Raw genomic sequence first — 26,793 nt, 5'->3', positions numbered from 1 at the left:
GATTGGAAGAATTTCAATGCCTGTGTCAACAGTATTGTCCCAGTCCAGTTAAATTTGCAACAACATTATAACCATTCTGTGATATTTGATTGTGGCACAGCATTAGTATATGATAAAGGTAATAAATTAACTGAGTTAGACAGTAAACAAGCTAGGTGAAGCAAATAATTAAAAGCTGGGCTGCAATTCTTAGGTATCTTCTACGATGACATATAATTAAGATACCATAACTCAGATGAGACATATGCCAGATTCTACATGCTTAAGTAGAAGCAGAGAAGCGGGAACTTTACCTACATAAACTGACACAACTGCCAGCATATGAAATTGTGACATTTGTAGACCATTTTTTCACTAGAGAAAATAAAGTATAAGATGTATTCTTGTCCCAAGATAGCACCAGAGAATTGATAGAAAGAAGGTAAGGGTTGAGTTTTACTGCACAACGGAGAACAAGTCTTTGTGCATGTTGGTGGTTTGATGGGGAGCAAGATGCTGAAGGAGGAGAATATGTTGTTCAGCTGAAGAGAGGCCCAACCCTCTATTTTGTACTCGTGAAGGAGCCTTTTCAGTTTCATGATCACAGTATAAATATGTGAATATGTATCTGAACCCTTACACTTGCACTTTCAGCTACCTGTTTGCTCATGGCCATGGCCTGGGAAAGCAGGCTGGTGCCCAAGAGTGAATTGTGAGTGCAAAGCATTAACATTTCAAATATCCAAAGAGCTGAAAATCACAGTGAAAAATTATTTGGGTAATAATGCAGATTACAAAGCACAGTATTACAGTGCATTCCCAACATCAAAAGAAGTGCAATAAAATCAACAGGACATATAAACTTCTAAATAAACACCTCTAAAGCCTAACTTGAAAACAACTGAAGGTGTCTGGGAGTCTGTGAAGTAGATTTGTTTATGACCAGCCCTGTCTACAGACAGTGACTTCATCTCAGCATATATTTTTGAGTCAACAATAAAAGCAAGACTAAGTATTCTTAGAACTAAAGATTTGTGGTCCTACTCCAACTGCTTCATGTATCACCAACCAGTGTAAGAGCATATATTGCTTCCTGAGGATTTCTCCTTTTAAGACTACTTTGATGAAAACTGCCAATTTAGTACTTCATACACAAAGTTTGATCTAGAAATAGAGTTGTGAAATGAGGGTCTTCTTTCTAATTTTGGAACCACAGTATATAGTCTGTATATATTCTATAAAACCAAGGACTGGAACAACTGCTAAGTTTATGTAATGTCACTGGACAGTCACGAAGTTCCCTGCTGAAGATCTGGTGTGGCAGCAGTTGGTATGTGTCCAAGGCTATTGCTCCCTGGTCTGCCCGTGTCCCACCTACACTGCTAGTGGTTTTCCAGCATCAGAGATGCCTTTGGTAGGATTTCTATCATCTAGTTTTAGATGTTCACATCTGAGCTTGTTACCTCCAGGTCTCTTCATTTCCAGTGAAGAAAAATATGTGTAGTACTAGAAACTATTCTTTAGACAAATACTTCAGTAAGAAACTATTTAAGTTTCCACTGACTTTAGAGGGGGTTCAGATGACCAGCTCAGGTACAGACTTTGAGAACACAGGCTTCAGGCAAGGTACATCTCATTCAGTTTTTCTGTATGAATTGTCAGTCATAGAACCATCTGCAGCTTCAGTTACCTGAAAGTAAGAAAACGGAATGCCATTTTTCATTTTCTTCAATGCAGGTCACCCATATGTCCATTCTTTGGCAGCTATTTCACTTCCTAGCATTGCTTGCCATGCCACTTTTAAATTGAACACAGTCCTTTTCTCTTCATTGACCTTCTAGCAATTAACTGGCTCTCTTTATTACACCCTATTTTAATGTCAACAGTTTTATGCTAGAGTTCAATCACTTGGACACTCAAATGTCTTCACGGGAGACTAAGAAAGTTAAAGAAGTCCCTTTAATATATTTAGATTAGAATTATAGTAGATAACTAACTTTAAAACACATTTGTATAAGTGAGATTTACTGAGTACAACCAAGCCAAACATAATTTAAGTTATTCCATTAATTACTTGAACTGTGTTTTTACTTTCTGTGTTGTCTAAGATATGCAGTTGATTTTCATAAGATAACTTTTTAGCTTTTATTTTCAAACCAGACAAACAGAAAAAAAAAGGCATGGAGTTTGAAGGTCTCTCAATTACTAAAGATTCTCCATGTACTCCCATGTCTTTAGGAAATACCTGGTTTCACTTTGAGGATCAGAGCTTAACACATAAACTGTTTGTGGCAGTGTAGAGAGTAATGGAAGAAGTAGAAATGAAGGTCAAGAATTACCCTATTTCAAGTAAGATTCCTTTCTCAGTACTGCACATCAGCCACTTCTGGCTGCTCAAAGGAATCACAAACTTTTTTATTATCATGAGGCTTTAGATAAATAAAATGCAAAGGTCTTTCTCACTTAATTTGTTGTCTTTAAATAAATACCATGAAAATCATGAACAAGCACAGCGTTCCCTGTAATTAATCTAGTATCCTTACATGATTTTGTATTTTTTTCTGGTATTTGTTTGACAGAAGATGGAATGACGGGAATCTGTAAATTTCTTCATCGCCTTTGCCTGAAATAAATCACCCAAAGAGAAGTGCATAAAAAACCAACCAAACAAAAAACATCTAAAAATCTTCTCATGGACCAATAGTATATTACACTGTCTCTAGTACTGGCTTTCACCTTCTCCTCAAGAGAACATTAAGTTAATTCTAGATGTATTCTAGTATACTCCACTTCATCCACTCATGACATCATTTTCTCCCATTGAACTCTCTTTTGCATTCAGTAGGAGTTCTGAGGAAAAAAAAAAGACTGATAAATCAGGACCATAAAAGCCATTTTAGGATTTGAGAAATATCTTTTCCTCTGAGATATCCATCTCAGTTCCTGTCCACAAACATTTTTCTGGGCTTGTTTCTTTGCTCCCTGGAGAAATGACACTGTCCTGGTAACACTGGCAGCATCATTTTACAGGTAGAGCCAGGGGTGGTATTTAATGCAGAGGTGATATCTTGTGGATAGGTGATAACTTGTTGGAAGTTCAGTTAATTGATCACCTGTGTAGTAGTTTTCATTTTGACCTTCAAAAAGTAGTAGGTCTTCCTTAATTTACAGATTAACAGCATAAAGGCTTTGGTGAGTTTGTCCATGGACTTGGCTCAGCAAACAATATTGATGTTGATACAAATTTATGTTGATGCTTCCTTTTATTACTAAGCCATTCACAAAACAGACTTCCTTATAAAAATAAAGCATGAAATTATATATTTGTTCATCCACCACTGACACAGAATATTGTCCCTTGTTGTTCCTGAACAATGCCAGTGTGGCTTTTTGTAACTTTATGCTCACCACCGAAAGAAGCCCTTTGGTTTTAAGACAAACCCAATGCAAGCCATTTTCTCTTAAAATCATATGTATCATGTCACTGAGATCTGTACATTTTCTCATCCAATAAATATTTCAATAAACAGAAATATATACCCTCCCTCTAAAAAAGTTTGAAATAGTTATTACAATGCACAGAAAGCTGCACAACAGATGTTTTAGACTTTTATAATAAAATATATTCTGGGAGAGATAAGATAAAACATAGTTTTCTTTATGGTAGTTTTGCATTAGTTTTTTTTTTAAAGAGACAAACTGAGCTAAAATAATAAAATAATTAAAATCCTGTTTAATCACTTAGAATTTTATAGCATGTTCATTTCTACATTTTAAAATGTCTGAAGGTTATTTTTGTTTGTCTAAGTAAATGCAGGTAAATTCTCTATCAATGCTCATGCCCCCATTGAGCAACTGGCAAGTTGTTTTTCTCGTGAAGAAACAGTTAAGCATCTTAAAATATAAATCCTAATGTGGCAAAGCAAACACTTAAAGCTCTACCCTTTTATATGAACACTAAACAAAATTCTCGTTGAACATTACGACTCAAATAAGAAAGCAGAAGTGAGATGCCAATGCTGTATCTTGTTTCTCATAACCTCAATTAAAACACCAGGGTTGTGTGGAGGGGGAAAAAAAAAAAAGCACAGGAAAAAATGGTTCCCCGTGGGTAGGCAGGGTAGAACTGTCACTGTTTGTGGCTCCAAAAATCTTTAATGATGAGAATTTAATTAATGTGTTTTGTGTTGCACACAGGTATGTGAGTAGCTTGTTAGTCACCATAATTAGCAGGACTGGAGAGCTGGTTGCTTTGTGGCAGACAGCAGTGTGAGGCAGCAGCAATGGGGAGCAGGAGCAGTAGCACAGCCCTCGCTGCACCTTGTGCCCAGCACTCAGACAGGTGGGCTGCACACTCCACACCTGCCCTCCCTTCCCCTGCCATGAACCTGCCTCCAGGGGAATCCTGGCCAAGGCAGCCCTTTGCACAGAAAGGGTTAGTTGCAGACAGCTGTTCAGAGAATTCCTGAATCTTTGATTTATTGTGATCAATTGCATGATTAGGCTGCATGTCATTGAGGGTGGCGATTATCTAATGGGGGCACTGTAATCTCTGTGACAAAAAGAAACTCTGCTGGGGAGGAAAACTTTGCAGAAGACATCAATATGCATTTATACAAAATACTTCAGGGCATCTTCACAACCAACAGACTAAACTGAAAGAGCTTTTTCTGTGTTAATCCAGAAGAAGACATGAAGAAGACATGCTTGCATTAGATTAATGTCAGAAAGTGAATCTTAGTGTTAGTGGTTTTCTTTCAGCTAAGGCATTTAGCTGCACTAAGGTATGAATTCAATCACTGAGCTATTTGGGAAGTATCAAGCACAGACATTAAATAGGATTGTGCAACAGCCATCAGCAGTTGCTAATTAAAATGTGGAAAACACACAGTATCAAATTATTTTGTTTAGATAATTAATGGTTGGGTTAGTCATTCAACCTATATGCAGTGGCATCACTTTTTGGTAAGACTTTTACAATTTCACGATGACCTGTATCATCCTGATATACAGACTCTAAGTACAGCCAATGTCATTGTGCCCAAAAAGAAACTTTAAACTTTTGTAGTGAAGTAGGATTTCTAATAAATAGTTGTTGTTTTATTTGTTTAGTTTATTTGTTTTGTTTAGAAAATATATTGAACACAATTTAGAGTCTGCACACTATAAATTCTGTTCACCAGTAGCTTCAGCTACCAATTTCACCTATATTTCAACTAAATTATGATCAGTTCTTGCTTTTAGAAGATTCTCCTTTAGTTTAAAAGAAAAACAATGAGCTATGATTTTGCTTTTAAATGGGCTCACATGAATCCTAAAGAATTTGCTTTCTAATGGTCCCTTATTCCAGCAAAATTTACTTTTTCAAGGCTGAGTTCTAGTCACAAGTTGCACCCATGTATGCAACTGTATGTACGTATGCTTGGCATGTAGCCAGCAAGCAAGATCCAGAAAAGCATTCATTCAATTCTGCAGCCTATTCCCTGTGACCCACCAGCTTGCCCCAGTGAGGGAGCTGTAATCCAGATGAGTTGGTCTGGCAGTCTGTGTCCTCTAACTCTTTCCCCAGTGCCCCAGTGCACAGCCCTGCTGCCCTGACAAAAGTTCATCCCTTGCACACACTCGCTGCCTGCAGCCCTGTGGCCTGCTAAATGCCACATGCATGTGGGAATGCAACATGCTACAGGAAACATCTTCCTTTATGTTTTTCTCGTTGCACATTCTCCTACCTCCTTATGTGACTGAAGCTGTATCCTTTGTCGTAGGATATTGTAGGATGCCCAAAAGCCATGAATCTCAGTGCTTTAAATGAGGGGACTCACTGCCATACATGCCACAGCTCTTTGCTGGTGCATCTGAACAAAAAGCAGAACATGGGGATTGGATGGTGTGTTCCTCAATCTACCCCTATCATGGAGCTAGGCTATGTCTGCATTGTCTCACCAAAGCAAAGGGGTAGGAAAGCACCCCTACATTCTTCAATGTGACACAGCTCATGTGGCCCACTGTAGCCACAAGTTAGTGATTCAGAACTCGGTACGTGTCATCTCTCCATCTTGTCAGTTAAGTGAAACCCCAAAGGAGCCCAGGTGCAAGGACACATGTGACCATAGGTAAGATTATGATGACCACTATAGTTGCTTCAATGACCAGTCTAGGAAGTCTTGCTCATCTGTTCCTCTCATGGCTGTTCTGTTGGGTCCCAAATTCCTTGCTCCTCTAAAGAAATTGTGATTAGTTTTCTTCTCAAGCCACCCTTTGTCCAGTTTAGAATTCAAGCAAGATAAGTAGGTTTGTGTGTTCATTAGAAACACCACTGAAATGATCAGCACAGGAGCAGAGCTATAAAAATTATGTTTATATTGTCACTGCTATACTTTAGAGCCAACACCTGCTACAGATTAAGAGAACTTCTGCCCTACTAGATTTCCATCTGCACTTCCCTTGCACTACCATGAACAGATGATTTTGCATCCTTGTAACATTTTGACAGTTACCATTGGCAACCCAACTGTTAAAAATTTTTGAACTAAACTTTGAATTTCTCTTCACTGTTTTGGGGCAAAATCAATTCAGTGACAAAATTGCAGCCCTTGCAAAGGAGTAAAAGGAAGATTGAGTTCTTCAAACTTATGAGTTAGAAGAAAAGATGGTTTCAGTAACTCTTCTGACAAAACCATATGGGATTTAAGCAACAAAGATTCAAAAGGGAATCTTAAAATCAATGAGCAGCATGCTTTAGGAACTTCCCCAACCACTGTTTTTCTCCTTGCATGAAAATGACTCATTAAAAGGACACATCAAATTGCTTTCCATGTCTGTGAAAGCAAACACCAACACAATTGGAGAATTTGCTAAACTGTTACATTGAATGTGGTATATAACAAGAGGGTTAGGAAGCTGCTCCATTTATGTGTGGGAGATGATAAGAGAAAAACGCAAATGTTGATATAAGAATAAGCAGGAAATTCCACTTTGCAATTATGCTTTAGTTTTTCTTAACAGACACTGCAGTTTGTAAAACAGAAAGAAGCCTAGTTTTGTAGTTCATGCTCCCAATTTTCAGTACAATTTTAATGTAAGTGTACAAAATGTTTGGTTTCATGCTTTAGGTTTGTTTAGGTTTTGTTGTAGTATTTTTGCCCTGCATCCTACAGAGAGCATTCATGACATTCATCTCTCTCAGCTGGAAACAGAACCACATTTTTAGGCCCACATATAGACACAAAATGAGAGTTTATATTTAGTGATTATAGGCTGCTAAATATAGAGATTTCATAATAAAGAAGTCTTTTAAATGAAGTGTCATATCAATCACAGAAAGTAACTTCTACCCATCCTTCTGTAGGCAAATCCCTAATAGGGCCAAGTGTCAGAAAACTGGGCCACAAAAAGAAGAAAAAAAAAAATCTGCCTGTGTCTCCCAGTATCACAAAATCCTAAAGGGAATATATTTTGGGGTTGGTTTTGTTTTTGTTTTTTTGCTTGTTTGGGTTTTTTTGGCTGAAAAAAAAAAGAAGTTGCAGTGTGCTTGGATATAGGGCATGGGCAGAAGCATGGCAAGCACATCCAAGAATGCTATTGCTTGATAGTCAAACGCTATCAGAGAATGTACATCAGCTGCATACATGAAGCTTCTCTGTCCTTCAAAAACTGCCATCTAAATCATCCAGCTGAGGATCAAGCCGAGGTTTCACTTTCCCAAGCCAAAAACATTTCCTCTTCAAGCATGCAGAATTCATATAAGATACAGTGTGATTTCTTTGAAAAAGCCACAAAGTATTCATATCACTCCACAGACTAGTAGGATGAACACCCCTTAGAGTCTTGCCCCCCCAGACTGTGGAAGGAGATTTCTCCAGTCCTCCTCCTCCCCACTTGGCAACTTTTGTTTCAGGCTGTTGGTCAGTGAAAGGGGACTAAGCTCACAAGGCCCTGAAGACAAATGGAATCAATAGGAAGTCCTGGAAGGGTGTCACCCCTTGAAAAGATTTAAAGTTTGTATTTATGGGTGTGATTTCACACTCTGGAAGGTGTAAACCTTGTGAAATTCAGGGCAGTTGTTCCTTATTATTATTGTGTCTAGCTGAAGGCAGCAGATGAATCAATGTTTTAGCAGAAAAGGCTGTTCACTCTGGTAATTAAGGGGTCTCAGACAGTTAACCTATCAATAAGACCTGCGCCAGTCAATTCAATAGGTCTCATTTTCATACGGAATTCAGATGGAATACTCTGCATGCTATTGTGTTCCAGAAAAGAATCTAGTAATACTGCATTAAAAATACATACTTATTGAAGCAAATATTTCATTATAATGACCTATCTAACCATATTTGTGATAATATTCTTCATAACCCAATAATACCAGTGAATTTTACAACTTGCCAAGGGAGACACGTTACTATCAGGATGCGTCCCAAATGTGTTGAACTAGTTCAGCTCAAAGGAAACAATGGAGCTTATAAACATGGTAGGCTACCATTCAAGTTGGCAAGGTTCCCATTACAAATATTCCTTCTTTTGCATATCTCTTGCCATCCAAGTCCTACACAAATATAATTTGAACATTCTCCTTAATGAATGACAAATGAAGAGCAATGTCTAGAAGGGAGTTTCAGGGGAGGTGTGGGTAGGATCCTATGTTACACTGAGTGAGCATCTTCAGAGCAGGCAGTGAGAGTAAAGGCCCTGATCCAGAGGTTCTTTGTGGGAATATAACCAAAGAAAGTTTTGGATCTAGTCCAAACAGAGCACAACACCTCTCCAGAAGTGTTTAACTGCCAGCAGGATAAAACAGCAGATAAATATATATAAAACTAGAGAACTTTATGCAGTTTTTTGACATTTAAGGGCAGTATTGTAGAGCTTTTAGACAAAGACAATTTTTTTCTGATTAAAGAGAATGGCATGACACCCTAAATTACCAAAAATAAAATATGTATTGTTATATATTGCTACTATATGTTTTCTACAGTTTGTATATGAGAAAGTATGATTAAAAGTCGATGAGAGACTGTTTATAAATTTTGATTGCTTCATAATTTTAACTCTGAGCAACATTTTTATCATAATTATAGGCTTTCTTAAAGCAGTTATGCAGATTGTTTTATTCAAAAGGGGTTTATTCCATATAAACTCCACTCTTTTATCTTTCCATAAAATCAGTGTGTGAATTCCCAGCAACCACAGCTCCACTAGACAGTCATGACATTAGTAGCAGAGATATTTTCAAACAAGGCAATATTCCTCAGATTTTTCTAAACATTATCTCCTGGTTTACCAGCCAGTGAGTGTCATGGTGCTAAATAGTAATGATAATCCTGAGCACATTTGTTACCTCTTTATGTCTCTTTAAAAGTATTAGCAAGTTTGTTCTCATAATTCCCCTGTGATGTTCCTGTGTGCTACAGTAGTCAGTGTACCCATGCTTCAGTGAAGGCTTGGGGAGATTAAGTCAGGTATCTCCCATCTTCAGCTCAAGGATATGTAAGTCCAGGGGTTTAGATGCAGACCCTATGTTCATTTCAGTGACAATTTTGTGTCTAAGTACCCTGGAGCCCTACAAATGCTGGAATCTAAAGGACTTACCAGAGACCTCAGGCTGTTTCTTAGTTGTTATTAATAGCCAGTTGATTGCACTGTTTCAAAGCACGTAAGCAGCTTTTGAGAGCTGCAGCAGGGTCTGAGTCCACCACTCCCAGTTCAGATTGGCTCATAACTATATTTTGTCTGTGAGAAGAGGGCTCTGGAGAAAACCATCCTTTCTCCTTCCTCCAGGTTTTTTCACAAAAGATATGAGGTGTCCATCCCAGCCAAAAGCCCGGGATTTCTGCAGTAGCAACTATCATAGCACTGGGACACTGGTGGAACCTAAAGCAACAAGGTGACAGCACAGCTGGACCTAATGCAACAGAGAAGCAATCTAAACCCCCGGGTGACCGAGGGGGAGTCCTGGTAAAGCAGTGAAAGTGAATCATCCTCACTGGAAGAGGAGCTGAAAGGTTTGAATAATTTCATAGCAGTCACTGTCTCAACAAGATATGCCTCATTGTGATCTACTCATCCCAATGATTTGAGAAGGAACTTCCCCAACACTGGAACATCTACAAAGTAAACAGAAGAAAATGTATACCCTCATTTTGCATAAACTGCTGGGGCATCAAATGGAAACTATACTGTCACCTTCCCCAGGAAATACAAATATATGATGTTAAATATATACAAAATATGTGCAACCATTTCTACCATTGCCATAAAAATGTGATTGGTACATGTGCTTGGATACTCAGAAAGAAACTGATTTCTTATAGCTGTAACATGTTCTGGTAGGTTCATGACAAAGATGATAGTCTCTAAATACTTCATTCTTCAATGAGGAGTGTTAGGTTGACTCAGTCTCTTTGAAGCTGAGCCTGATGGTAAGCCATGCTTCATTTTAAAGCACTACCTTCAACTTTGATGATTTCATCAAATGACTGGATTGCATTGGAGTGGGATAACCTAATCTTCATTCCATACTTTCTACTCGCAAGCCGTTTGAAAGACTGTGACTGTTTTGCACTTTGGTCTTGGAAAAAGTGCAGAAAACATTCTGCACTTGAATGGTGTGGTTTAAACTTCAGACTTTATTGAAAGGGGAAACAAATCTAAGACCTAACCACCTCCATCCTCCATTAAAAAAAAAAAAAAAGAGAGAGAAAACAATTCCATTACTAGACTAGTGCTCTAAAATTAAATGGGAGAAGCAACACAAAAAAACAATTAGATTTTCCCAGTTGATTTTTTTAGCCTGCATGTTACAGAAGTCATAGCTTTCCTCTGATTTCACTCTAGTATGGATCAAGCATCACTCCACAGTGATCACCAATAAACCAAGCCCATGGGAGACACAATTTTGGTGAACTTTGTTTTTCTTGTCTACAGCACAAACCCCATTTAATCCTTAAACACTAAAATTGGAATCATCTTTGTTTACATTTCCAGTGTAGTTTCAGTAATTTCCAAGCTCTGCCATTTGAATTTGTTTGATGATATTTCCACCTTGAAAACATGCTAATATTAACATTTGAAGCAATGGAATAAATACAAGTTGAGTGCCTGGATTTCTCATGACACTGCTGTCGAAGAGGTGCTGATCTGTATTCCAGATCCAATTGTAGGACAGGCAGGTTGTCACTGGACCTAATATCAAGACTTGATAAAACTCCTGCATTTAGGAAAAAATATTTAGCTATATCAATTATATTTTGACTTCTGATCTTGCAACTGTTTCATGGCAGAATGCAGAAAAGGAGACAGTTGTGTCTATGATGGAAAGCAGTCAAATACTCATACAAGTATATTGGTTAAAAAAAAAAAGCAAACACACTAGATGTAACAGAATATCTACTTTTAAGAAGCAATAGAAGATTTTTAGTATCTATCAAGGATATCAATAATTTTTTTTCCAGATTTGTTGGTCACTTGCTTGTTGGAAAATAAGAGTCATGTTCTACCATAGCATTTCTTTGCAGGCAAATGGGCTAAATAACAGCTACAGGCATTTTTCTGCATGAGGAAATTTAATAAAGACAGTCCAGGCTCCTCTCTGGAGCCAGGGACGAGCCGCAGTGCCAGCCCCGCTGCCCATCAAAGTTGCAGCTACAATTGATTTAAAATAACCCAGCGGCAATTATTCCAGAATAAAACCTTATTTTTCCTCTGATGCTGTGATTCGATGCTAAGGTGTAATTGGTGTTGTCAAGGTATGGAAGAGACCTTACCTCGGGGCTGGTGCTTGGAACCCGAGGAGTCCCCAGTGCCCTCAGCGTGGAGCACTCCGGGCAAACCGCTGGGGTGTTTTAAATATATATATATATATATATATATATATTTTTTTTTTTTTTTTTTTTTTTTTTTTTAATCTGGGGTTTCTGGAGCGGCAACTTTCAGGTCAGAGCCGGCAGCAAAGTGTCTACTGTACTGACCCAAGAGTCCTGGTAAGGGCTTAGGAAGGCTCCAAGCCCCTCTCCGACAGCCCCGGTGTGCGAACTGCAACCCCGCGGTGGCGGCCGGGGGCACCTCCCGCCGGGAGCGGGGCTGCGGACATCCCCTTCTCCCCGTGCTTCCCGAACATCTGCGGCAGGATTAGCCAGGCTCAGGCATTCATTGTCGCTCTGCAAACTAAGTGTCGAAAGCCCCCGCAAAGCAACAAACAAAAACCTGCAAAGAGGAAAACGCTGTAATCAAGCAGCGGAGCTTTGGAGATTTGGAGAAGAGCGTGGAGAGAGTTCGGAACAAATGGGATTTAAATGTAAACAGCAGTAACTGCATATGATCAATAATTACCCCGTGTGCATTCCTCTACTCATTTAACATCAGCTAGGACAGTGCAAATATTGCAAGTGAGTACTCGATGAGAAAATCAGCTGAGCGTGTGTTTAAACTGTGGTTAATTATTAATATGAATAATTCTTTCCAATTAAATGTTTCGTTTAATCCCCTCATATCGACTTATCTAGGAAGCTACACGTTTAGCTTCCAAAAGGATAATGTGGGTGCAGACTGATTCTGCAGAACTTTATGTAACCCATATAATATCATTCCTGCAATTAAATATCATCTTTACTCTTTTTGCATCGTCCTCACCAGCTGAGGCAACGAACAATTTTTTTGTGTAAATACTTATTACACTTTTTAGATCCTAAGAGGAATTTTGTCAGGAAAGTCCCTCAAAGCACAGGGGGAAACTACATCTCAGTGAAGATACGAGTCTTGGAAATGTGAGTTCAAAAGCAAAAGCAGCTCATGTTTCTATTAGTAACTTCTGAAGAAATTAATTGTGACTCATATTTTCCTGCTACCTCTCATAATCTCTTGTCATGTCCTGGGCGGGTGCCCTCGACCCTTTGCAGTGGGTCTGGCCACCTCGTTGCATGGTCCCTCGATCACCCTACAGTGTTTGTGCTTCTGCAGCTGCCTGCTCCCTTCGTCTGCAGTATTTCCTTCCCCTGTCGTCTTCTTCTAAATCAAATCCCTCGGGTCCTGCTGTAGAAAAGTCTCTGAAACCCTTCCTTCCTTCCTTCCTTCCTTCCTTCCTTCCTTCCTTCCTTCCTTCCTTCCTTCCTTCCTTCCTTCCTTCCTTCCTTCCTTCCTTCCTTCCTTCCTTCCTTCCTTCCTTCCTTCCTTCCTTCCTTCCTTCCTTCCTTCCTCCCTCCCTCCCTCCCTCCCTTCCTCCCTCCCTTTCTCCCTTCCTCCCTCCCTTTCTCCCTTCCTTCCTTCCTTCCTTCCTTCCTTCCTTCCTTCCTTCCTTCCTTCCTTCCTTCCTTCCTTCCTTCCAGATTTGGAAGAGTGACGACGACAAGTTCAATGAATTAAGAGCCTTGGTTTCTCTGTACACACGACAATCACACCCTTTCAACGAACCATCATATTGGTCCTTAATTTCGACTTTGCCAAGCACTGTTCTCATATTCCACTCTTTGAAATGTAGGAAGATTTAGCATAATTTAGAGGTCAGATTTCTAAATAAGTCTTCTTTAAATAGCAAGCCCACACGGGAGATTGTCAGTATCTTTATTTTGTATACAGTTTACACACTGGCACCGCTTTTTAAAACCCTATACGTGGGTTAAAACTCAATTTTACAACCCCCATTTATATGAGATGTAGGTTTGACATCTGTTTGCCAGAGTGTTTTGCACTTAGCCTAACACCCACTATTAAATGACAAAATTGTGGCAGGCTGTCAAAGCCAGCTGACTGACAGCTGCTCTACTTTACAAAAAAGCCCCATTCAAATATTTGCAGGGTTGAAGCTTTCTGTAACGCTGTCGCCATTCTCCACGATATTTAGCATGTAAAATATAAGTCAAAGTTTTAAAGCTGCTTTCCAAAATGTTGCCATTTTTCCATATAAAAAGAGCGAGCGGTGGCTGCTGGCAGGGATCCAGCGCCAAACGCGTTGGGTGGATATTTCGCTGGGTCCCCGCGTTCCTCCTATCTGCACAAACCCGATAAAACTGTCATTTAGCAGCGTTTCTTAATATTGCAGCTAATTAGAGCCGGCGTGTTATTGAAGTGAGAGCAAAAATCCACTTAAAAGAGAGAGGAGGGAGGGGGGTGGAAAAAGAAAAGAAGGGAATTTTCCGTGCAGGCAGAGGTACGCAGCCGGGCACGGCTCACAGCGAGACCCCCCCGGGAAAAGGGACGGGCTCTGGGGAGGGGACACCGAGGGCATCCCGGCACTCCCGCAGCGGTCCTCCCCCGCTTTTTGCCCTCACCTCCAGGGGTCCCTCTGGGCAGCTCTGGAAGGACGTGCAAGGATCGGCTCTAGCAGAGGGCGAGCGCTGAGCCTTGGCCGAGATGTCTCCCACTTCTAGCCCCACGGATGAGGATGAAACATTTAATTCAGTTCGTTAACAACACGCCCGTCCTGTTGTTGCCCTGTTCCCCCTACGAGTGTCAGTACGAGTCTGTAAAGGGCAACGGTGGTTTAAACTTAAAAGCAATCTGCTCTTTATTCCAACATCTCTAATGATTGTATGTGACTGAGCGCCTCAAAATAGCTGACGAGGTAATCCCTGCATGCTAAGGAGTCTTTGCAGCAATTGCTGGGGTTTATTTGAAGCTCGGGTACTTCCCGCAGCTTTTGCGAGACAAGCAAGGCTTTGGCTGGCAACCGAATCGGAGGTTAATGTTGGGGGGGGGGGGGCTGTTATGTATTAGTTTATTTTTTTGAATGAGGACTAGATCCACCCCCTAATAAAAGAAGGAGGCAGTCTGGCCGTAGGAAGGCGGCTGCCCGCGGTATCCGTTCCCAGCGCTCTGGCCCCGGCACCGCTGGTCTCCCCGCAAGGTTCAGCCCCGGCCGCCACGATCCGCCTGGCTCTACACCGGCTCCACCGGCGGCCAAAGCCATCCCTCTGTTCTCCTCCTCCCTCCCTCCCCGCCGCACATCCTCGGCACAGACGGGCAGTCACACTCCCGCACAGCCGGAGCAGAACGGAAAACGGGGCACTCTCAGCTTTACCTGAAAATTTTTAGCTGACTTGGGTCCATTTTAATAACCTCTATCGACTTTCTTTCCTAGAGCGGTTGTCATGTTGGCAGAAAGGGACTAGAAAGAGTGTTTTAGGGAGGGAAGAAAAAAAATGCAGGAAGAAAACTGACGGCGCTGTCTAGGAAAGGGGAGGTGATGGCAACGAGCGGTACAGGGCGGAGGAAGAGCGGACCCTCCGCAGCGATCCTGAGCGGAGAGGGGAAGGTTGACAAAGCCCGGCTCCATCCCGACGGAAGGCCGGGAGAGGGGGAGCGAGAGAGCGGAGGGTGACTCTGAACCTTCCTGTGAAATTCAAGTTTATTGTCAACAAAGGGGGATCTGGCCGGGCTCGGAGCCTCCTCGGTTCCGAGCTGTCGGAGGCAGAGTACGGCGGGGTCCGGGAGAGCGGGGTCCCTGGGCGGCAGGGGACCTTCAGGGTGCGGCAGGGGGGTTAGGAGCAGGGTCCCGGGGCGGCCGAGGCAGACGCGGTGAGGGTCGGGAGGAGGCGCGGGGAGCACCGCGGCGCCACACAGGTGCGGGAAGGAGCACCTAGGGGTGGCTCTTCCCCTCCGGAAGGCATCTCTCCCAGAGAAAGGGGCAGGGGACAGTGGCCCAGCGGGAGCGGAGAGGCAGAAATGCAAGGTTAGAGGAGAAAGTGCCTGTGAGAAAAGGAAAGAGGAAGAGAGAGAGGACGAAAGCTCCGAGCTCCACCTCCCCGCTCGGCGCGGCGCTCCAGCTGCTCTCAAACCAACTGCTCAATTCTATTCACTGCCGCGACGGAACAAAAAAGTGGCTATTTATTAGAATACTTGTTTGGTATTGTTCGGTGCCACACAAAAGGCGTTTCATTATGTTGGGGTGGGGAGAAAAGCCCCTCTCCTTTTTTTCTCCTTTCCTTTTTTTTTTTTTTCTTTTCTCTCCAGACCGAAACAATAACTTGAAATTGTCTTTAAAGTCTTTTCTATCAATAATAAATTTCATTTTCTTCTCTGTCTCCCGCTCTCCCTCTCTCCCCCTCTCCTGTGCGGTGTGTATGTGTGTGCGTGCGCGTGTGTGTGTGAGGGGGAGAGAGAGAGAGCGAGTGAGCGACAGAGCGCGAATGGTGAGTGTGCGTGTGTCGCCGGGCACTCGTGGCTCGGGCACAGCCGCCTGGGAGCTGCGGCTGGGCGAGGGGCGAGGAAGAGACCGCCGGCTCCGTGTCTCGCTGCCCTGCACCTGCGGGCACGGTCGGAGGAAGGTGTGAGCTAGGCTAGAGCAGAGGGGAAAAAAAACCAAACAAACAAAACCAACAAAAAACGAACCAAAAAAAGTAATAATAATTATAAGGCTGCCCCTTCAGATGATATGTTGGGAGGAGGCTGGAGCTGGAAGAGCAACTGTAAGTGTGCCTCTAACTTTTGAGGGGGTCTTCACCCTGTCTTGGGAATGGAGGAGGGGAAGCCGGCGAGGGGAGGGCTTCCAAGTTACTTTTGCTTCAAGGAGGGAAGAGCCGGTTGCAGTCACTGGGTTATCGGCTGTGACACGGATTTGGGTGGGGGTGCGGGTGTGGTGTGACAGCGTTTTGGGCTGCCCCCCTCCGCCTTCTGGGGAAGACGCCTCGCTGGGTTTTGAGGCGGGGAAGGAAAGCGGCGGCCGGGCAGGGGCAGGGGGCTGCGGGAGGGCTGGGGAGGGGAGGGCGCCGGGGGCGGCGGCGCTGCCTCCCGAGCGCGCAGCGCCCGCTCCGTTTACACGTTCCAAAATTAACATGTCGGTGCGCGGGTGCCATTTAGTGAAAGGTGTCTTGGGCAAAGAATCAATTTCGCTGTGACTGACCGGCGGGCTTGGCTGTATTAATACTGCCAAAAAAAGGGAAATCAATAGGCAGAGCAGCCCTCAGCTATTACAACTAATGCCTGCTTAATCTCTCCCCCTGGGAGAGAGCATTCACATGGGCTCCCAGAACTGCTAATGCGGCCGAGCTGAGCCCGGCTCGGTCTTCCCAAGGAACGGGGATCCCCGTATCCGGTTCCCTGTGAAAGTGACAGCTGCAGGGACCTCTCGACAGGAAGACTGTTCCCAGCCTCTCGAAGCCAAATCCCAGCCCGAAGGTTAAGGTTATCTGGCGAGGTCCCACCCAGGGTCTTATCCTCCCTCCCCAGCTCCAAAGTGGCTGTAGAGTTTCTCACTATTGCTATAAAGTATTGGGATATTAAAAAACAGGTGAAATGGATTTTCCCTCTCATAACTGACGGTGGTATTTGAGGTCGATCAACAGGCAATGCAGCAAGGTTGTACATCTATCGATCAGGGAGGGAACGCGTTTTGGCTGAATCTCTTTTCAGAAACAGGTGTTTAAACATGATAGCGGCTCCAGTCAATTAACCCATTAAAACCCCGTTTTATCGCATTGATTCCGCAGGCTGCCATAAAAGGTTATGTTTTGAAAAGCCTCTTTGTTAAAGGGGAGGTGGGGGGATGGATGGATGGATGGATGGATGGATGGATGGATGGATGGATGGATGGATGGATGGATGGATATAGGGAGAGCGGTTGCAAATTGTCCCCAAACAGTATCGAGCACGCAGTGAGATGCCGAACTACGGTTTCTTCCCACCAAGCCAGGCTGCCCCAGCGTTTCAGTACGCCCCGTCCTCGCCTGGCGCTCCTGGTCTCGGCTCCATGGAGGGGCAGACCGGCCGCTGTGGGCCCGGGGGGCTGGCGCCATCCCCTCCCCGCAGTGGGCCGCCCGGTTGCGCTGACCCTGCGGCAAAAATTGACACATCCACCTGGAGAAAGGCATCTCCCTTGAGGGCTTCACTTCCCACCCGGGGAGGAGGGGTCCGGCCGGGGGCGGGGGTTGCCGCCCTGCACCGGCTGCGGGCCGAGTCAGGCTGTGGGTGCAGATAAACTGTAGTCCCAGCTGTTTGCATGCGCTGTTATTCCTAGAATAGGACAGTCTATGAACAACCAGCCTCCTTCCCCCCTTCACCCCCCACCACCCCCCTCGCTCCAGCACCTTTTTCAGGTTTGCCAGTCTTTGCTGTAAATTACATACTTGCTAAAAGTGTCAGTAGCGGTTTGTTTACTATCCCGTTTTATGGTGACTACAAGGGAATCCGTGTCAGGACAGTGGGAAGCAACAGTCAGTGATCTGCTGAAAAACAGATGACAAACACCCCTTTTCAAAAAGGCAAATAAAGACGTGATCCCGACACCGACCAAGCAACCGGGAACTCTCTTTGGTGGGAAAGAAACTGGGTTTTTCTCTTCCCTTCACTGGGGTTCGCTATCCGCCTTCCCATGGTCAGAATGCTGCGCTGGATGGAGCAAGAGGATCATGTATTTCCTCTGGGTACCTTTAATTTCCAGACCAGCGGTCTGAGATTATTTAGATGTTTCTAGTTTTGCCCTTGCTTGCTGGTTTCCTAAGTAAGCACTGAATGCGAGACCGAAAAGGTTTGAAACCGTGTCAAAGTGATGTTTTAATCTCATTGAAAGGTGTATTAAACGAGAAGATGTAATTTGTGTGGGGTGTTTCGATGAAAGGAGAGATTGGAGTGGATGATACTTTTGCTCTGCTGTGAACCTCATGTCATGTTTTTATTGAAGCCTGTGTAGCTAATCTAATTTACAATAACAGGATGGCCTGCAAGAAAGAAGCTTCTATATTATTTAGGGGTTTTTCTTTCCTCGTTTATTTTTTTACACAAATTCATTCTGACTTGCCCTGAGTGATGCCTTTGCAGTATGGGGATAACTGACAAGGATGCAAACCAGAAATATTACCTTTATGGTGTTCTGAGAGAAGCGCCACAGACATAACCATCCAGGTTGCCCTGCTGTAAATGGGATACCTCATTTGGGCTTCAGAAGCTCTTTTTCTGTGACTGACATTTCAGCAGCGCAATTTTAAAGATTAACTATGTAATAACTCCGCATGTCGTTCTAGTCCGACAGACTCTCCACCCCCGCAGCTCTTCCTTTTCCTTTACAAATTTATAGTTACAAAACTAAACTCTCATAAAATATTTTTCTTGCAGTAGAAAGTAAACTTCTGGGTAGGTTTTCTGTTGTTGGTTTGGGTTTTTTTTGTTTGTTTATTGGTGTGGGGCTTTTTGTCTAAAAGACTGCTCGATAACTCGACTGTAAAAATTAAATGGTCTGGCTATCCTTTTAGGGAGAAACCCCAAACTGTGAAAAATAGAACAGTGCAAACCCTCATCTTCCTCGAGATGCTGTGCCATCTGATCAGCACATATTCCCGGTGTGTACCTTAGTAATAATAATTTTTTAAGACATTTTAAAATCTGAACAGACTTGAAAAGTGCAACTTTTATGTAATGTAAGAACGTGTATTCAGCCTGTCATTTACAGTTGTGTCATTGGAACGTTATCAATGACTTGTTCAATTTTGTTGTAATTACTAACAAAATTAGACAAGGACGGATCACGATACAGGATATTCCTTTTACGGAACGATATGGTGCTGGAAGTCGAGCTCATGCGTAGCACAAACAAACATTTTAAAAAATGCTCCTGCTGGCAAAACTTCGTAAAGGCACGATTCTGTTTTTTCTACCTACTCGAAAGTCCCACCAGGGGAAGGATCGCGGCCGTTCCAAGGCGAGGGGACACACAGAATATCCTGCCGGGAAGAGAAAGTGGGGAAAGATAATCTCTGTTTAGGCGCGGTCTGACCGTCGCGCCGTCCCACCGAGGTGCGCCTCTCCTTTCCCTTGGCAATGCCGGACAGCCCCGGCATACCCGCCCGCCGGGACCCGCTGTCGCCTTGGGGCGGCCTTCGGCTGCTGCGGAGATCAGACGTGCGGGGAGATCGATGCTACTTCTTTTAGGCGCAACGGAAATATAAAGCTTATTTTTCAAAGCCAGTAAAAACTAGAAAGGAAGGAGAGAAAATAGAAAGTCTGGGATATACAAACCGTTTGGAAAGGGGCAATTTATTGACACTATGGAAAGAGTGGTGATGCAGAATTCCTTCAGAAAAATAGCTTCAGCCGCCCTTCTATCTGTTTATTTATTTATTTATTTATTTATTACAAAATGAATACATAAATAAACGGAAGTACCTACATGGAGCAGCAGCCTGCCCTCCGGCCGCTTTGATTGTGCCCGGAGCAGGCCGGCCCTGAGCACACCCTGTGCTCCGTGTCGCGCCCCCTGCCCGGCACCCGCGCCCCGCAGGGCGGGCGGCTCCCGGCAGCCGAACCAAGCCCGCCCTGTTGTGTGCAGGGCAGCTGCCTGCTCTCATTAGGACTTCAGAAACCTTTTGGCCCCGTCCCGTACCACCCTCGGCGTTCCCCCGCCGTGCTCCCGACTTTGCCCAGGGGCACCCCGGCAGGACCGTCTCAGTGCCGGTGGCCCTGGTTGCCCCCTTCCCGCGTACTCCCAGTGTGGCAGTGGGCGACCCTCTGGTTGAGGAGGAGATAGAGGGAAAGCGGCCTGTGAGCCACTGACCCCCGCTCAAACCGCTCCGGGGAGCCGCAGCGAGGTCCGGCAGCGAGGCCACCGCTCGCGTCCCGCTGGTGTCGCAGCAGTCTGGGCTGTCTGGGAGCGGCGGCCCGGAGCAGAGCGCGCCGAGGCGACGGCAGGACAGCCTTTACTCCCTTCACGCTTCCAGTTGGTTGGCACGGTTCTCCTGGGCGAAGGGGGGAGACTTTACTCGTCAGGGAATTTTAGCCCTTTCCTCCCCCCCCCGCCCTTTTCCTTTTCCCCCCTTCCCTTTCATTCATAAACCTGGTGGCTATAGACGCAGCTTGAATATTGACGTCTCTTCCCCCAACTGCTCCTCCGTTAACCCAATTACAGAATTCATCAAGAACTGTGTTGAATTATCTCTTTCCATACAGTATCAGCATTAGCCTAATTAAAAGCTATAATGTCTGATATAATGATTAAATCGTTAGCTCTGCTGTAGGGAAGCAATATTTTGTTTTCCCTTCAATTAGAAGCTGATTGAGGTTTTCAGAGCAGGTCAGCTGTGAAATTTGAATTATATGTGTGAGTACCGTTCACAGGGTGAGCCCCTACTCGAAAGCTCCAGAGATTCTCCATACGCTTTTACCCAGCAAGCTGAGAAAAGACAACAAAACACAGAGAGAGCCCGTAGCTGATTTGGGACTGGGGCTGTAGGATGGCGCAGAGCAGTTGTTAATGCTGGAAAGAAAGAAAAAAAAAAAAAAAGCGGGACTTTATTCAGGCACCCTTTTCCCAACCATTCCATCTCGACTGGGTAGCAAGCAGGTCACGTTGAAAGCTGTGATCCCCGAGTCGCCAAGTCACCGAGGCAGGAAAATGCTTCCCCCTCTCTCCTTTTCCTGCCCTTTCTGCTCCCGACCGGTTTGCTCGCTTTGGCCCATGTAATGGCATCCCGGGAGCGAGGGAGTGCTTTCCATTTCCTTCTGGCTAGCGGGTTTTGGAATGAAGTGCCAGAGGAGCTGCAAGTGATCCCACTCCCTCCCCGCCTCACGTTTCAGACAGGGCTGGCGAGGGATCAGGCAGCATCTCTCACGAACATCTCCCCAGGGCATCGCCACGGCGAATGCTGGCGCTCGCCAGCCCCGACCCGGGGCGAGGGAGGCGCGGCGGCAGCCAGCAGACGGCGATCGCCGCCTGCTCCCGGGCGCCCGGCTCGGCCCCGCTGCCCCCTCCTCGTCTGCGGGGGCACAGAGGGCACAGCGTCGGCCGGGGGCGGAGAGAGGCACCTCCCGCCGAGGCGAGTCCCACCTCGCAGCGCGGAGGTAGGGGGGAACCGTGGCCGGGGGAGGCACTCGTCACTGCGACCGGCTTGCGAGAATCCCTCCCCGGTACCTGTCTCCTCTGCGGGCCCATCAGCCGACGGGGACCGCGGCCGGACTTTTCCCCTGGTCCTGCTCCCAGTGCGGGACCTCCTCTCCGTCTCCCCTCTGACTTCCCTGCAGCGTTTACCCAGCACACACCACACCCCCGGCCGCCCCCACCTATTCCCTCCACCACCGACTCCTGGTTCTTTGAAGTCCCGCTTTCTGCAGGGGAAAGTCGGAGGACCTCATCTCCAGGCGCAGCCCCGGCTTGCACTACCCCAGCCCCGCAGCCCTGTCAAACGACACTCGCAGAAGTGCTTGACCTCGTTCCTTATCCCGTGAATCGGGATCTGCACTGCCTTTACCACTGAAGAAAAGCCCCTACCTGCCTACCCCGAACTAGTTCTTTTCAATCGATAGACTCCCTCTGGCCGAAGGTGAGCGGGGTGCACCTGGGCCAGAGGGACTCACGGCAGCAGCATATCCTCGCTCCCTGCTCTCTGCCCGCGTTTCTCCCTGCTACATGTTCCTGGTAGCTTGGCTGCTTCTAGTTGGGGGCGGGGGGGGGGGGGGGGGGGGGTTGGGAAGGACCATCCTATGTTTATTTGACGGGGGTCAGGGGAAAGAGGGCAAACCCCACATCGGGAAAAAGTCCAGGAGAGGGCAGGCCCCGGCAGGATGCGGATTAGCATCTGTCTCTGCATCAGGGAAGGGAAACTTCAGCCTCGGGCACAGTTTCCCTGAACGCGAGAGGGAGGGAAGCTGCTGTGTATTCCCAGTTCGCAGGGATAAGGGTGTGTTCCCACGGGGACCGCTGGCTGGCAGGATGCATAGGACTCATTCGGAAAGGATTGCCCAACAGCGATTTACACATACATCTGTCAGGAAGACTTTCTATCAAAAATCGGGGAAAAATAGCACCAGGGCCTTGGGTGGATAACTTGCAAGACATGCCATCTTATCTCGCAGTTTTTACTCTTCCAACTACAGTTGTCCCTCCAACTCTCCCTCATCTCCTATCCCAACCAGTGGTATTTTCAATACATAATTTAGCAATCACAGGGGTTTCCATTTCTTTGCCGTGGCAGATATGGCAACTTGAGAAACTATCAGCTGGAGAAGTGCAGGTCCATTCCTGCACCGTCTCCCCTTCCCTCCTTGCACCCGTAGGGCTGGCTGAGAGAGAGTAATGTCCTCCTAAAAGCATCGGCACCCGAGTTAACAGCATCACTCAGATTGAGCTCAAAGACTGGAAACAGGCTGAGCCTTCGGCCGTCAGAAATGGAGAGGAGCTTTCCTCTCTCGAGCAAACCCAGATTATCATGACTAGTCATTGGAAACGAGAAGAAAAAAAAAAATTCTAATCCTAGCCCAGTGGCTAAGACCGGTGCTTTGTGCACAGTGCATATTCCTCCTGAAGAAAACTTCTGGTGGTAATAACAGTAATTGGGGGAGTTGCAGCGTGATTCCAGCCTTGGATGGCCACTTGGGCCAGGAAAATTAACACGGACCGTGAAAAGAGCAGGCACGCTGTGTGCGCGCCTTTCTCCACCTAGCAAAAGATGATGGGGGTGGCCGCTTATACATGCGTGGGCATTTGTGCGACGGACTTGCCATTCCTATGGCTGCAATTAAGGATTGCAGCATGAGTTTCCATGTGGGCTGTTTTCTCCCCCCTGTACAATAACTATAATCTCACAGGACAGCCAGGGCACAAAGGTAGTCTTAATATTTTCAAGGGGGGGGAAAAAATCGTACACCTGTACTTACTACATACAAAGATAACATGTTTCCGTGTACCTCCTTTAGTCGCAGGTGCTTTTAAATCCCCTAGGACTAAGTGAAAAACGACTGCGTCCAGCCTCTTCCGCATGCCTGGGCCTGGGAGCAGTTTTAACACCTGGGGGAGCCGTCTGAGGGGGCTCCGGAGAAATCTCCAGAACGAAGTCCCGCGGAACAGGCGCGTTTACTTGCCGCTCGCAGGGCTGCGGCAGCGGGGCGGACAGCCTGGGGCTGCTCAGCCGCCCGAAATACCGCCCGACGGCCGCCTCAGAGAGGGGCGCGCCCGGCGGGGACGGGGCGGCCCGCGGCTCCAGGGCTCGCTGAAGCGATGCCCGGCGGGAACGAGGAGGTGTCCGGGGGCTGAGGGGGTGTCCGGGGGCTGAGGGGGTGTCCCCTCCTCGGGGGCCGCGGGTCGGACGCGGTCCCTCAGCCCGCCCCCCCCCCCCCCCCCCCAACACCCCCCGCGAGCGCGGCGCGCCCCGGCGCACGTCACCGCTCGGCGCGCGCCATATGCAAATGAGCGCCCGCCGGCGCGCCCCCATTGGCCGCCGCCAGGCGATTTAAGGCGGGCTCGGCGCGCGCCGTATGGCTGCGGCGCTGTTCACCCGCGCGCCCGGCTCCTCCTCCTCCACCTCCTCCACCTCCACCTCCACCTCCACCACCTCCTCCTCCTCCTCCTCCTCCTCCTCCTCCTCCTCCTCCTCCTCCTCCTCCTCCTCCTCCTCCTCCTCCTCCTCCTCCTCCTCCTCCTCCTCCTCCTCCTCCTCCTCCTCCTCCTGTGTCGGCCCCGTCCCGGCCCTGCCCGGTCCGTCCCGTCCCGCCCGGGCCGCGGGAGGGAGACCACCGCCAGCAAATTACTGTGCCGCCGCGCCCCGGCGGCCGGGCTCGGCGCGTGTTTTGGTTGGGCTCCTTCCCCCACCCCCTCCCTCCCCCGATCCTCCTCCTGCATTTTTTTTTTTTTCAGTTAACGTTGAAATACTTTTTTTTTTTCCGCCTCCTTTTCCCGTGGCGGTGGGTTTTCCTCTCTTCTTCTCCGTTCACCTGCGATCTGCGGATGCAAGTCACACACGCTCCCTCCCCTCCCTCCCTCTCTCTCTCCAAGTTAGCAGCAAAGAACAAAAAAAAAATAGCTCCGTTAAGGATAAGAGCGGGAGCGGAGGGGTGTGCGCGCGTCTGCCGGGGAGCGCCGGCGAGCGGAGGACACCGCCGACGGCTCCGCACACTCCTCCCGCCGCGCCAAGTGAAGCAGCAAGTTTGCCGTGCACCTGTTTGAGCAGCTCGAATCCCCGTCGCCGCCGAGCCCCGAAAGTGATTTGCGAAAGGGAGAAAGTTTTTCGCCGGCAGGGTCGCCGATCTCCCTCCTCGCGGTTTTCTTCTCCTCCTCCTCCTCTTTTTTTTTTTTTTTTTTTTTTTTTTTTTTTTTTTTTTCGCACGGCGGTCGCTACCTAGATACAAACGGGTTTCGCCTCGCTCGATCCCCGTCCTCCCGGGCTCCTCTATGTTTGATTCATTTTTCACGTCTGGCACCGGTGGAAAATAAAAAAGCTATTTGAATGTACAGCATGATGATGGAGACGGACTTGCACTCCCCTGGCGGAGCCCAGGCCCCCACGAACCTCTCGGGGCAGACCGGAGCGGGAGGCGGCGGAGGCGGCGGCGGCGGCGGGGGAAACAAAGCGAACCAGGACAGGGTCAAGAGACCCATGAACGCCTTCATGGTGTGGTCGCGGGGCCAGCGACGGAAGATGGCCCAGGAGAACCCCAAAATGCACAACTCGGAGATCAGCAAGCGCCTGGGGGCCGAGTGGAAAGTCATGTCGGAGGCCGAGAAGAGACCGTTCATCGACGAGGCGAAGCGGCTGCGGGCGCTGCACATGAAGGAGCACCCGGATTATAAATACCGGCCACGGCGGAAGACCAAGACCCTGCTCAAGAAGGACAAGTATTCGCTGGCCGGGGGACTGCTGAGCGCCGGCTCGGCGGGGGGAGGCCCGGCCGGCGTCGGCGTGGGCATGGGCGTCGGCGTCAGCCCGGGCGGCGTCGGGCAGCGGCTGGAGAGCCCCGGCGGCACGGCCAGCGGCGGCTACGCGCACATGAACGGCTGGGCCAACGGCGCCTACCCGGGCTCGGTGGCGGCGGCGGCGGCGGCGGCGGCGATGATGCAGGAGGCGCAGCTCGCCTACAGCCAGCACCCGGGCAGCGGGGGGCACCCGCACCACCCGCACCCGCATCACCCGCACCACCCGCACAACCCGCAGCCCATGCACCGCTACGACATGGGTGCCCTGCAGTACAGCCCCATCTCCAACTCGCAGGGCTACATGAGCGCCTCGCCCTCGGGCTACGGCGCCCTGCCCTACGGCTCCCAGCCACACCAGAACTCGGCGGCGGCGGCGGCGGCAGCGGCGGCGGCGGCGGCCGCCTCCTCGGGTGCGCTGGGCGCCCTGGGCTCGCTGGTGAAGTCGGAGCCCAGCGTGAGCCCGCCCGTCACCTCGCACTCGCGGGCCCCGTGCCCCGGGGACCTGCGGGAGATGATCAGCATGTACTTACCGGCCGGGGAAGGCGGGGATCCGGCGGCCGCCGCCGCCCAGAGCCGGCTCCACTCCCTGCCCCAGCACTACCAGAGCGCCAGCACGGGGGTGAACGGCACCGTTCCCTTGACGCATATCTGAGCCCCCGCCGGCTGCGGAGCGCCGGAGGCAGGCACGGACGCGGGCCCCGGCCCCGGGCCGGCCTGCAGGACTGCGCGCCCCGCCGCTGCCACCGCACGCTCAGCCCCGGCCGCCTGCCCGCGCCCCGGCCCCGCGCCGCTCCTGCCCCGCTCCCAGGTTCCCCCCTCTTATTTTTGCCTCTCGCGCCCCTTCCCTCCCGCCCTCCCCCGCCTCTCTCTTTTATTTTTTTCTTTCTTCCTTCCTTTTTGTACAGAAATGTTTTGATGTTCTTGTAATAATAATAATAAATAATAATAATAATAACGAGAGAGAAAAAAGGGTAACGGTTGCTTTAGTCACCATTTTTTTTAGAAGGACTAGTTTATGAAACTAGTTTTAGACTGAACTTCTGTGTTTTATCGAGACTTTTTGTATAGTATTTATCATTCACCCAAGAGACAAAGAGCGTTTATTTGCAAAGGAGGAGAAAGAGAAAGAAAGAGCGTGAAAGGGGGGAAAAGGCGGCGAAAAGAAAACACCAATAATAAACACACAAAGTTGTAGGTGATGCCAACTTTTATAC

General features: G+C 47.4%; 1 protein-coding gene across 1 annotated transcript; it reads left to right on the top strand.

Moving 5' to 3' along the window:
- The first annotated feature begins 24,323 nt into the window (after positions 1 to 24,323).
- On the top strand, positions 24,324 to 26,231 carry SOX1 (SRY-box transcription factor 1). The gene has a single exon (XM_062515089.1). It carries the CDS (start codon positions 25,113 to 25,115, stop codon positions 26,229 to 26,231), a length of 1,119 nt encoding a protein of 372 aa, XP_062371073.1. The 5' UTR covers positions 24,324 to 25,112.
- Positions 26,232 to 26,793: the final 562 nt, after the last annotated feature.

Source organism: Cinclus cinclus, chromosome 2 (genome assembly GCF_963662255.1).
Source record: "Cinclus cinclus chromosome 2, bCinCin1.1, whole genome shotgun sequence".
NCBI lineage: Eukaryota > Metazoa > Chordata > Aves > Passeriformes > Cinclidae > Cinclus > Cinclus cinclus.
The sequence above is the reverse complement of the archived record's forward strand: the minus strand, read 5'-3'. Positions and strand labels throughout refer to the sequence as shown.

Bases quoted from the DNA above. Each gene is read 5' to 3' on its own strand.
- SOX1 (XM_062515089.1), top strand. From the start codon at position 25,113: ATGTACAGCATGATGATGGAGACGGACTTGCACTCCCCTGGCGGAGCC.